The sequence below is a fragment of the Manis pentadactyla genome, chromosome 9, assembly GCF_030020395.1.
Source record: "Manis pentadactyla isolate mManPen7 chromosome 9, mManPen7.hap1, whole genome shotgun sequence".
In the NCBI taxonomy this organism is placed as follows: domain Eukaryota; kingdom Metazoa; phylum Chordata; class Mammalia; order Pholidota; family Manidae; genus Manis; species Manis pentadactyla.
Genome location: NC_080027.1, coordinates 20,131,412 through 20,145,372, shown reverse-complemented (window position 1 = coordinate 20,145,372; position 13,961 = coordinate 20,131,412). Strand labels below are relative to the sequence as shown.

At 35.3% G+C, this 13,961-nt stretch overlaps 2 protein-coding genes across 3 annotated transcripts; both read left to right on the top strand.

Annotated features, from left to right (window-relative positions):
• The first annotated feature begins 233 nt into the window (after nucleotides 1–233).
• LOC118908053 (olfactory receptor 8K1) lies at nucleotides 234–9,062 on the top strand. Of its 2 annotated transcripts, XM_057507072.1 has the most exons (2): nucleotides 234–1,160; nucleotides 9,030–9,062. In XM_057507072.1, the coding sequence occupies exons 1-2, from the start codon at nucleotides 234–236 to the stop codon at nucleotides 9,060–9,062; spliced, it is 960 nt and encodes a 319-aa protein (XP_057363055.1). The 2 variants fall into 2 exon arrangements, with proteins under 2 accessions (XP_057363055.1, XP_036733012.2); XM_036877117.2 differs by lacking the exon at nucleotides 9,030–9,062 and having other exon boundaries at nucleotides 234–1,193.
• Nucleotides 9,063–12,812: 3,750 nt separating this feature from the next.
• Nucleotides 12,813–13,754, top strand: LOC118908079 (olfactory receptor 8J3-like). The gene has a single exon (XM_036877141.2). It carries the CDS (start codon nucleotides 12,813–12,815, stop codon nucleotides 13,752–13,754), a length of 942 nt encoding a protein of 313 aa, XP_036733036.2.
• Nucleotides 13,755–13,961: the final 207 nt, after the last annotated feature.

Sequence of the window (13,961 nt, the reverse complement as noted above, 5' to 3'; positions counted from 1 at the left end):
AGCTTAATGGAAGGAACTTGCATTACAATAAAAGAAGCTAATTGTTAGGCACTTACACTACAGTGTGAGTGTAGGTGTTTGTAGTTTTGTCTTGATGTGAAGAAGTGTCTCTGTTTATATTTTGTGATAAAGAAAATGTTTCTATATCTACTCATCATGTTTTAAATTCTCTTAGAAGATAACAATCTCAAACAAAATCAGTACTGGTTTTATACCTTACACAGGTTACCAAGATGAACCATCTGGAGAAACAGAATCATACTGCAGTGAACAAAATAACTGAATTTATCCTCATGGGGATCACCAACAACCCTGGGCTACAAGCACCCCTTTTTGTAGTCTTCCTCATCCTATACTTGATCACAGTCACAGGAAATGTGGGCATGGTAATCTTGACCCATTTGGACTCCAAGCTACACACTCCCATGTACTTTTTCCTTAGACATTTGTCAATTACTGACCTTGGTTACTCCACTGTCATTGGCCCAAAAATGATGCTAAACTTTGTGGTGTACAACAATACAATTTCCTACAACTGGTGTGCCACCCAGCTGGCATTCTTTGAGATTTTCATCATCACTGAACTGTTTATTCTATCAGCAATGGCCTATGATCGCTGCGTAGCCATCTGCAGACCCCTCCTCTACATGGTCATCATGACAGTGAGAGCGTGTTGGGTGCTGGTACTTATTCCGTATCTCTACAGCACATTTGTGTCACTATTTCTCACCACTAAGTTATTTACATTGTCCTTCTGTGACTCTAACGTCATCCGTTATTTTTACTGTGACTGCCTCCCTCTGATCTCCATGCTCTGTTCTGACACACGTGAATTAGAATTGATCATTTTAATCTTTTCAGGCTGTAATTTGCTCTCTTCTCTTTTGATCGTTCTTGTGTCCTACATGTTTATTCTTGGGGCTATTCTCAGAATCAACTCAACTGAGGGAAGATACAAAGCGTTCTCCACCTGTAGCTCCCATCTGACAGTGGTGGTTGTGTTTTATGGGACATTATTGTTTATTTACCTGCAACCCAAGTCCAGCCATACTTTTGATATTGATAAAATGGCCTCTGTGTTTTACACCCTAGTGATCCCAATGCTAAATCCATTGATCTACAGCCTACGGAACAAAGAAGTAAAAGATGCTCTGAAGAGAACTTTAACTAACAGATGTAAAATTCCCACTTAATATGTTAATATTCAATTACAAAAATGGATCGAAAAACCTTTGCTTAATACTGTCAGTCCAATTCTAATATAAAAAATCATGATCATTTTACTAGGCTGCTTTTTTCTTTTTCTAGATAAAACACTTCCTCTTACACATTCCACTACTCTTCTTTCTACTTCAATTGAATAAACAAATATTGTAGCCAGATAATTAAAATCCAAGTGATTTTCAAGGTTATATTTGGACTTATATAGAAATAAGGCAAATCATACTGAGCTCAGACTTGTTGAGGCAAAGAAAAAAAGTCTTAATCAAATAGAGTAAAATTAACTATAAAATAAGTAATTATTTTTTATAGCCATCACTACATATTAAACATAAGTAAGACTGAACCATGAAAAATGTGTGGGCTGGAACAGGAGCCAAGAAAGTAAGTAAATGTGTGATTATAACACAAAATGAACAAATTGTCTCAAGAATCTAGGCTAAGTAGGAAATAAAGCATGACACCTCTAAAATTCTTTAGTTGTATAGAACTGATATTTTCTACCTCAAGGATACAGCAGGCGCTTGGGAAGAATTGTTTTATTTAGAACACTGAGAAAAACATTGGCGAATTCTGGGTCCCCCTTAACAGATCCTCACACTATAGCTAAATTTGGTTTATGATAGCTTCCTGATAAACAAGCTGATTTAGGATTGCCAACTAAAGATAAGTGACTTATCTGATCATCTACCTGAAGGACATCAACATTTTGAAAATTCTTTGTCAGTGAAAACAGAGATTAAAGATAACTAATACACTCAAGGGTTGATTCCATTTTCATTTGTCTGTGTTGACTCCTTCATAAGCTGGTACACACACTGACAGTACTTTGCATGGACTCTGTGATATCACCATGCTTCACGCACATTGTGTCTTTACCCAGCAAATGAAAAGATTCCTCATGCCTTAATCATCTCCTTATTTGAATAAGCATTTTTTTAGGTTTTTAAAATATGTACACTACTCCAATCATATTTGTTGCAATCTGCTCTATTATTCAAACTGAAAATAAAGGGTAATTAAAAGAAAATTTAGACCTATGCATTTTGTTTATTTTTTTTCCTTTTTTTAAATATTCTGTAGTTTACTAAGAGCATTGATTTTAAGTGTGCTTACAACAAAAAGAAAAGAAAAACTAAGTGAAGTGATGGATATGTTAACTGATTTTATTGTGGTCATCATTCACAATATATACATAAATCTCAACATGGTGTTATACACCTTACATATAAAAAACTTTTACTTATCAATTGAAACCTCAATAGAGCAGGAAATTTTTAAAAAGTAAAAGAAAATTAAATAAAACATAAATTCAGAACAATAAAAGAAATAGAAACTGCATTCTCCAATTATACCAACTTTGTTTGGCATATTGGCTTTGGACCCTGTCCCCAAGCATATTTATTGTTATGAATAACTTATTTTCTAGAGTAACATTTTATACTATACTCACAGGCTTATTTGGTCATATATACTTTTCTTTCCCAAATTCTTTCATTTCCACTGCTATTCACAAACCAAAAAAAAAAAAGTTAAATAATATTAATAACATTCCCCAATATCATCTATATAAAATGGACTTTAAGAAACCATACTATACTGTGTTCCCTGCAACTTACTTTTCTTGATAATTCATCTACAGAATCTTTCCTGGTCAATAAACATTAAATATCATTTTTAGTATCAGTATACCACTGTGGTCTATACATCATTCACTTTATATTTGGCCATTCTTGGATTGATGGACCGTCAATTGTTGCTTTTTATTTCTTTTGCCACTATAAAAAAAATGCTGTAGCCAATAGCCTTGTGCTTATGACATAATATTGTACTGCTTTTTACTTCTTAAACAAATGTATAAGGGCTCTTTCATATTCTAGTGATGTGTTTGATAAACGCTTTACAAATATGCATAACAATTGGACATAAAAGACAAAACAGAAAAAGTGCTACACATTGTGATTTTTTTTCCAAGGAGTATTTTCCTTATTTTTTTTCCCATTTTCCAAGAAAAGATACTGACATATCATTTTCAATGTGTGACTGTGCAGTAATGTAATTTCAAAATGTCAATAATAGGTGATTACCACTATCAGCTGATGATATCAAAAGCTGTTTGATATCCTAGATACACTGCAATGGTTCTAAAACATTACCTTCTTTCCTGCAGAAAGCATATAATATTCCAGACATCACTACATCAGGCCATTGTCCCCAATCACCACAGAGCATGTATTTTCATTATAATTATAATAATAAATAGTTTAGAAATAACACTACCAACTACATGATAACTTTTTAATATTTGTCTACTCTCAACTTCTTCCCAGATTTAGAACCTATAGTTTTCTCTTGATTATGTATTTTTACTGCATAATCTTATTTAACTAATAGCTTGATGCACTAAAATCTTTAGCTAGGAAATTAGAATATATTTGTATTAATTCTTAAATGGCAATAGTTGCAAGGCCTTAATGGTTCAATTCCATAAGCTCACCCTCCAATTATTTCTAAAAATCCTTGAGGCTGATTTCCTACATGGACACCCTGAACATGCCTAATCTTATCTGTGTTGATTTATTTCATTCTTTCCCCATTCTTTCTTTTTTAAAACAGGAAGATGTACTCTTTTGTGAAGGGATTTTCTCAAACACTTCAAAAATCCCCTCATGGAACAGGAAGCCAGTCTGGCTTGAAGATTTGGAGAGAGAGGGCTTGAAAGAGAGAATGATCTCTTTTAATATTTTGTCCTAAGCATCTAAGTGGTTCATCCCTTTATTTAACATCAGAGGATTGAGACCAGGGTACAGCTTCCAACAAGACTCAATTTTAAGTTAGAAATCAAATTTTAATATTAAAATAATTTAAAAACTGTATCAAATGTGAGTGTTCTCAGAGTGGACAGTTCTAGATCTAACATCATGATATACAAGCTAGGTTCCTCATGTCTGGCTTTAGATCTGCTTATATATATATAGTAGGGTGCAGATGCAGAATGGCTACAAAAAATCTTGCAAAAGAACAAAGTTGGAAATCTTACAGTACTGATTTCAAGACCAACTATAAGTCTACAGTAATCAAGAAAATATTTGAGTCCAAAACACATGCACAAACATATATTCAGTTAATTATCAGCTAAGGGAACAAAGTAATTCAGTAGAATCCAGGATATATAAATATATTCTACAAAGCAATTATATGAACATAACCTAAAAAAAAATGGGGAAAAAGTTTGGAAAAGACACTTCACAGCAACACAGGAAAGGCCAATGCACACATAATAGAGGCCTAACATACTTAGCCACCAAGGAAATGTAATTACAGTAACAATGAGGCTGCTTCCCATGCACTAGTTTGGATAAAATTAAAAATACTAGATTGGCAAGTACAAAATAGCCTATCAGTTACCTTGTTCAGCTCCTGAAATTATCATACATTGCAAATTGTTGTGCACAAAGGTACTACCATATGTCCCAAGAATTCCGCTCCTAGATGCTTACCCAAGAGGAATGACATGTCCAGAAAAATATGTATATATTAATGTTTTTCATAGGCTTATTCATAACAAAAAAAAATGGAAATATTTCAACTGTCCATCAACAGATAGAGAGAAAATTATAGTAATAAATAAAACAGAATACTTCTTAACAATAAAATGGAATAAACTGCCCATATACACAACCAGATGGATAAATTTCAAAAATATTGTGTTGAGTACAAGAAACAGACGAGTTTGTGGTGACAGAGATCATAGCCATTGTAGCCTGGGATACAGTGTAGGGCAATTTACCACCAGCAGACTTCAAGGGACATTTTGAGGTAAGGGAAATAACTCTCTTAAAGGGAACCATAGTGACTTAATTTTTCAAATGCTATCCATGCACCTTAGCATTTTATTTTACTTAAATTATATCATAAAAATGTATTGTACATCAAAAAGAATAAAATGCCTAGGAATAAACATAACCAAGGAAGTGAAAGACCTATACCCTGAAAACTACAAGACACTCTTAAGAGAAATTAAAGAGGACACTAACAAATGTAAACTCATCCCATGCTCATGGCTAGGAAGAATTAATATCATCAAAATGGCCACCCTGCTCAAAGCAATATACAGATTCGATGCAATCCCTATAAAATTACCAACAACATTCTTCAATGAAATGGAACAAATAGTTCAAAAAAATTCATACGAAACCACCAAAGACTCCAAATAACCAAAGCAATCCTGAGAAGGAAGAATAAAGTGGGGAGATATCAATCCCCAACTTCAAGCTCTACTACAAAGCCACAGTAATCAAGACAATTTGGTACTGGCACAAGAACAGAGCCACAGACCAATGGAACACAATAGAGACCAAACATTAACCCAAACATATATGGTCAATTAATACACGATAAAGGAGCCATGGACATACAATGGGGAAATGACAGTCTCTTCAACAGATGGTGCTGGCAAAACTGGACAACTACGTGTAAGAGAATGAAACTGGATCACTGTCTAACCCCATACACAAAAGTAAATTCGAAATAGATCAAAGACCTGAATGTAAGTCATGAAACCATAAAACTCTTAGGAAAAAACATAGGCAAAAATCTCATGGATATAAACATGAGTGACTTCTTCATGAACATATCTCCCAGGCAGGGGAAACAATTGCAAAAATGAACAGGTGGGACTATATCAAGCTGAAAAGCTTCTGTACAGCAAAGGACAACATCAATAGAACAGAAAGGTATCCTACAGTATGGAAGAATATATTCATAAATGACAGATCCAATAAAGTCTTGACATCCAAAATATATAAAGAGCTCACACACCTCAACAAACAAAAAAACAAATAATCCAATTAAAAAATGGGCAGAGAAGCTGAACAGACAGTTCTCTAAAGAAGAAATTCAGATGGCCAACAGACACATGAAAAGATGCTCCACATCGCTTGTCATCAGAGAAATGTAAATTAAAACCACAATGAGATATCACCTCACACCAGTAAGGATGGCTACCATCCAAAAGACAAACAACAACAAATGTTGGCGAGACTGTGGAGAAAGGGGAACCCTCCTACACTGCTTGTGGAAATGCAAATTAGTTCTACCATTGTGGAAAGCAGTATAGAGGTTCCTCAAAATGCTCAAAATAAACTTACCATTTGACCCAGGAATTCCACTTCTAGGAATTTACCCTAAGAATGTAGCAGCCCAGTTTTAAAAAGACAGATGCACCCCTATGTTTATTGCAGCACTATTTACAATAGCTAAGAAATTGAAGCAACCTAAGTGTCCATCAGTAGATGAATGGATAAAGAAAATGTGGTACATATACACAATGGAATATTATTCAGCCATAAGAAGAAAACAAATCCTACCATTGGCAACAACATGGATGGAGCTGGAGGATATTATGCTCAGTGAAATAAGCCAGGCGGAGAAAGACAAGTACCAAATGATTTCACTCCTACGTGGAGTATAAGAGCAAAGAAAAACTGAAGGAACAAAACAGCAGCAGAATCACAGAACCCAAGAATGGACTAACAGTTACCAAAGGGAAAGGGACTGGGGAGGATGGGTGGGAAGGGAGGGATAAGGGCAGGAAAAAGAAAGGGGGCCTTACAATTAGCATGTATAATGGGGGAGAGTACAGGGCAGGCTCTACAACACAGAGAAGACACGTAGTGATTTTACAGCATCTTACTATGCTGATGGACAGTGACTGTGAAGAGGTATGTGGGCGAGACTTGGTGAAGAGGGGAGCCTAGTAAACATAATGTTCATCATGTAATTGTGGATTAATGATACCAAAAAAAATGTATTGTAAAAGAAACCAATGTGACTTATTTGGAGGTGGAGCTCTTAGAGGTAAAAAATGGTCATGAAGGTGGTCCCTAATCCAGTATTAGTGGAGTCTTTTTAGGAAGAAACAATTAGGAAATGCAGAGGGACACGTGACATGTACCCAGACCCAGTAAAGACCCTGTGACCATGTGCAAGTCAGAGGGGCCTCAGAAGTATCAAATCTGCCAAACCCTGGATGTTAGACTTCCAGGCCTAGAACTGAGAGATACGTTTGTGTTGTTTAAGCCATCCAATCATGGTAATTTGTTATGACAGCCCTAGCAAATGCATACAGTTTTCCTCTATTTCTTCATTCAGTCCTCTTGTCCATCACCTGGTAACCATATCATGCATTCAATGTGAAACTGTTTTTCTAGTGTTCTTACAAGGTAATATTCTTTGTACACAATTCTAATAGTTATTATGTGCATAAAAAATATGTATCTAAAGCATTCAATGTTTTAAAAATGTATTCGTGTGACAGAAAACTTCTACACATGACATAGGCCTTCATTATTAAACACTGTTTGACTCATTCCAGTAGAAACCTTTTACCTTTTCCACCTAAAATACAATCATGAGGAGAAGATTAAACAGTAATTTTATTACCTGAAAACTACGTCTGGGAGGATACATCCTCTTTTAATAGCCACTTCACCCCATTACTTGAAATAATGACTATGCTAATTGCATTCTTTCAAGCAAAAGTGGGGAAAAACACAAGAGGTAGTTGTGCAACAGAAATATCATTTATAGATAATATTTATTCTAATTTCATGGCTAGACCACTGGTTTCTTGCTCTTTAACACTTTTGCAATAATGATCTCCTAATGCAAATGAGTTACTTTGACAGAGATCCCTGAATCATGTCTCCCCTGGTTTTCAAGGAGTTGAACTCATTTCAACAATTAGTAGATCCAGACTGCCACAAAAAAGGACTCAAGGGGTTCCTGGCCAAATTCCTAGAGGGAGATCTTGTTAAGGAGCCAACCCTCAGTGGCATCTTCCCCAGAGATGTAAAAGGCAACTGGTGGATCCTAGAATCACCTATGCTTCAAAGTTAGCATCTGAGAGGTTCATGGATCCCCATATATACTGCCCAAGTCACACAGATTCTCACTCAGAACTTGAACCAGGTACTGTATTGGAGGTGGGTAGAACTATTTATCTCATTTTTGTATAATGACCTTTAAATTAGTGATCCACTTCAGTCTCACTTTGGGAGGCACCGGACATTATGTATAATCAAATAATACAATATTTAAAGCAATCAGTTTCTAAGAATTCTAATGTATTTGGGGAATGCAGGGTATTAAGTATGATCCAGCTCTTTATGGTTCCAGATCAGACCTGGCATCATTATATCCTCGGTACTTAATAAACTAAATCACTACTGAAACAATGGATCTGTGCTCACTGAGATTAATTATATTATAGTTTTATATCTGCAATATTAGCTAACATGAAAGCTGCACATTTCACAGGATAACCAGTGAAATAAAGCTGGCTACATAACTACTCAAACTCCATGTGATGCTGCTTTTTGAGAATAGAACTATACATCACAAATGTTCTAAATAAAAGTTTCCATTAAATCTGGTAATATACAGCAAAAAAATATGTATATAAGCATAATATATAATCAATACAGTAATGTAACATAGTTCTGTAAATTTTCTATGTTACAGCAAAATAAATCCACCAACATTTTAGTTGAGAAGATTTCAAAGAAAGCTTCTATTTGAGAAGAGACACTGCATAAGCAGACCAAGACCTAAAGAAACAGCAGACCCCTAGATTTCTGGTCTGACAGAGAACCTGTGTAACACTGTCAAGTAGAAAATAAGACCAACAAGAAAAATGTTCATGTACAAAAGTCCTTCATTTAAATGACCCAATATAAGATGTTCACAGATAAACTTACTTAAAAAAATTTTGCTTTATAATTTGATAATAAAATAAAATGATACATAGATGGAAATTATTTCCAAATGTTCTTTTTTAAAGATTACAGTGATTAGTCTTTATCCATAAGACATTGCTCATCTATTCTTTATCATCCTAGTTACTCACTAGTATCTATGAGATGATTGAAAATGCCCAGAATGATATTCTTAAATACACTCAAATTTAAATTTTTTAGCCTCGTGTGACACTGCATGCACTTCCACTTTGTGATCGCATGAGCCTACAGCTACAGAAAATAAATGAGTTTTTCAGATATCCTGCCTCCTCTCAAACACACAAAATGGACTATTCATAGAAAATCAATGTGGGTAAGGACACAGAGGACCAGTGAGGACAATTCATAGGCAACGTGTGCTTGATAGGATAGTATGATCATAGCAGTGATACGGATTATGGAATGCACTGGAAACGAGGCTAACACATGTTTCGGTTATTTTGAAAAATAGCTCAGATTACATATCTTGATTACTCCAAAAGTTGTAATGACTGCCATTTGCCTACCAGCTAATTTGACAGATTCACGACATGGAGACCAAGAAGGATGCAATGGTCAATGAACATGTTTATGAGAGCTTTGCCTAGGAAACTGGAAGAGACGGATGCCTAGGGTGGGAAAGTGTTTATGGAATTCAGCTGATAATGTATCAGCTGAAATATTTGCTTTTTAAAATTTATTATTGAAATTTAAAATAATGCCTATTGCCAGCAACATACTAGATTTCAGCAGAAATAGAGGAACTGATATCATTTGGAACAATTCATTTGGGCTGATAGTGGAAATGTTTGACAATGGAGACAATGGAGAGATTGGAAGCTGCAGACAAAACATTAAAAATTGTCAACACAGGGAAGGCAAGAAGAGAAAGGCCACAGGAGGGGACATGGAAGCAAAATCCTGGGTGGTAGTGTTTGGGGACAAAAGGAAAGCTACAATCTCCAAACAGAGGGTTGTCCCTTAATAGGAAAAGGTTGCTGATTGACTGATGAACATTAGGAATTTTGGGCACATATTTTTTAAAAATCTTGAAATAGATGAAAAAAAAATGGTATCATCAACTAGGATGATATTTCTTAAGTATCTGTAGCCTAACCATGTGCTCCAGACTTAATTATGAGCTTGCCTAAATGATTAAATGCCTCATAAGCATCTAAAACTTAACTATGTTCAAAATATCACTTTGATCACTTCATCTACAACCATATACTCTAATATTCAAAAAATGTCATGGCCATTGAACCAACTGTAAGAAAATCACAAAAGCTTTTCTTGATCTACCCCCATCTGTTATTCCCTTATATCTCTCTCATATCATTCATAATACACATTTTGTTGAATAATACGAATCTTGTTTCTGCTCCCAACTGTAAAATTTATCTTTTTCTTTTTATCACCAGCCTCTCCACTTTGCACCAGGGATCCTGTAACACCTGCTTGACTCCTTTTTCTACTTGCACTCATAATGTATACCCCTTTTTAATTCTATAAGTTCATTACCTTCATAACAGCAAGAGTAATCTTTTAAAACTTAAAGCTGATCAGGTTATTCATCTACCTCAAAACTTCTCAATGACTTACAACTGACTTAGAATAAAACCCAAATATTTATTGTGACATATGCTATCTGATTCTACTAATTCTCCACTTTCTCAGTGTGATCCAGGCACACTGGCCTCTGTTAAGCTCCCTCTCACAAACAAAAACAACCTAAGTTCTTTGCTACCCCAGGGCAGCATCTTCAAGAAATATACTCCTACCTGGAATCCTGGAATGTTGTTTCTGGGATATATTAAATAGTTGGTTCCTTCCCATCTTTTAGATTTCAGTCAAATGTTCCCCTCTCAGAAAGGCTTTCCCTTACCATCCCAGGAGAAATAATTATCACAGGTTATCTAAATGCATCTTCTTGTTTAATTTACTGTTGTACTAAGTACAATCAACAACTATCTTGAGTATGTTTCATTACCAGCTTTTTATCTCTTCCTTATTGTTGGAATAAAAGGTCCGTGAAGGAAAGGACAGTAATTTACCCGAAGTTTGAACAATCTGTGGCACCAGTAGGAAATCAACAAGTACTTAGTAAATACATAAGAGGATGATTTGAGAAACTGAGAAAAAGAATATTTGGTGTCAAGCAAATTGATGTCAGCACTCAGTGTTAGAAATTATTTTGATCTTATTTCTATGATTCTTTTTACATTGTTCCTCAGTCATTTTTTTTTCACTTAAAATAGTTTTCCATTCTGTCATTTTTTAGGAGAGAAAGTATCAACTACTATGGGTTTTTACAGTTTACACATTTATGACATTCAGTCCTTTTAAACCACTGTATTGAGGTATGATTGACACACAAAGAGCCATACGTTTTAGTTTTTATAGATACTTTTAGTATTGGATACATTTAGTGTTAAATGGATACATTTAAATGCATCTAACTGGGTGAATTTGGAGATACCTACACATCAGTGAAACCATCACCACAATCACTGTCATAAACATAACTGTCATACCCAAAATTTTCCTTCTGCTCACTTTATTTGTTATTATTCTTATTTTGTGTATATTTAAACTTTTGCCAAAGGGTAGAACTTATGTTAAATGATGATATAGTCTTAACTCTCTGGAATTTAACTCCAGATCTTCAGATAAGAGACTATAACAGTGCCCCCACTGGACCTATCAGTTGTGAAGTGGAAGGGACTTCATTGGTTTACTTAGGAGCAGGAGACCATTCTTGAAACAAGCATCTTTTGGAAAATATTCAGTCATAGCATAATATTATGCTTATTCTTTGGCAAATATATGCAACGTAATTATCATAGAAGCTCTGTTAACTAAGGATGTTTATCATTATTACAGTAATGAAAAATATCAAAACCTTGAAAATGTACCAAGGAAATGATCTGCTAAAAATGAAAGTCAGGTATATTTTAAAAATTAAAAAAAATGTTACAAAACCCTAAATATTAAAAATACTGATTAAAAATAAAAGTGGTGAAAAGGTTATGAGGAATTGCATCACCTTGTGGGGCATGAGGGGAAAAAGATGTCAGGAAAGGAAGAGGAGTTTCTCACCAGTAAAGCCAAGAGTTGAATAATAAAAATGAAAACATTTTCACAGATAACCATTTTTTTTTTAAACTACAAAGAGAATCAGTTCCCTGCAGAATAGATCTGAGGACGTATCTCCATATATTTTTGTCTGAGTTAATAAAATGGAAAATGAGAAAAAGCAGTTAACAGACATGGATGGCAGAAATCTCCAGTTGACTGTTCATCGAAAGACATTAAAGAAGGATCGAATACAGAAAATGGGGCAGGATAGTAACTATACTCGTCTGTTCTTCAGAAAAAGCAAAACGTCTCAGATTAAGAAATCATGGAGGCATTAGATTATTTGGAGTCATCCAATTTCTTAAGTCTTTGTCAAACTCAGTGCAAGAGACATGTGGCTTAAAATATTTTCAAACAAATAAGATATTCATAACTTGAAAATATTATAAAAGGCAAATCCTCAAAATATGCATGATACTGGATCATCTCCTTAATTTGCCATACTTTCTTTTTCTCCCTCCCAAGTGACAGCACATTTATTTATTAGTCCTAGAACCTTGAGTTTAATAACACAGTTAGATTAATACTGTGTTATTAAACTCAGTTAATAATTATAGGAACTATCACCCGAGGAATTGCACTTACCATCTAGTGGCAGCCCCAGAAAACAATTCCTTGATATTTGTAACCACTTCTCCTTTTCTTCTTCAAACAGATGACTTCCCAAACTCTCCCATGGCTCCTGGAAATCTCACCTGGGTCACTGAGTTTGTTCTCACAGGTATCTCAGACCAGGCAGAGCTCCAGATTCCACTCTTCCTCATTTTCCTGGGGATCTACGGGCTGACGGTGGCAGGGAACCTGGGCATCATCACCCTCACCAGTGCTGACTCTCGACTTCAGACCCCCATGTACTTTTTCCTCCGGCACTTGGCTATCATCAATCTTGGGGGTTCTAGTGTCATTGCCCCTAAAATGCTGATCAATTTTTTAGTGAAGAAGAAAACCACCTCCTACTATGAATGTGCCACCCAACTGGGGGGGTTCTTGCTTTTCATTGTAGCTGAGGTGTTCACATTAGCCGTGATGGCCTATGACCGCTATGTGGCCATTTGCAATCCGCTGCACTACATGGTGGTGATATCTCGGCACATCTGCCTTCTACTGGCTTTCCTCACATACCTTTATGGCTTTTCCACAGGTATTGTGGTTTCCTCTAGTATATTCTCTCTGTCATTTTGTTCTTCCAATGTAATCAATCATTTTTACTGTGATATTGTCCCTCTGTTAGTATTGTCCTGCTCTGACACTTACGTTCCAGAAACAATAGTATTTATATCTGCATCTACAAATTTGGTTTTATCTATGATAATAGTTCTAGTATCTTATTTCAACATTCTGTTGTCCATTCTAAGGATACGTTCGTCGGAAGGAAGGAAAAAGGCCTTTTCCACATGTGCTTCACATATGATGGCAGTCACAGTTTTTTATGGGACACTGCTATTCATGTATTTGCAGCCTCAGGCTAACTACTCACTGGATACTGATAAAATAGCTTCCGTGTTTTATACACTGGTGATCCCCATGATGAATCCCATGATTTACAGCCTGAGGAATAAGGATGTGAAGGCAGCCTTAAACAGATTTCTGACAAACTCATGCAATTCTTTTAAATGAATGTAATTTTAGAACTCTTAAGGAAATCAGGAGAAGGTTAAGATAGGCTGTCATTAGGGCAGAGAAAGCAAACATTAGGTGGCTAACTCATAGGTTTACAAATAAGTCTGGGAATTAATAGGGGCTTGGATTTCGGAAGCATTGGATTGAAAAAAAACTGAACCTCTTGGAATTATGAGATTAGTACAGAAATGAAGCATTATTCAC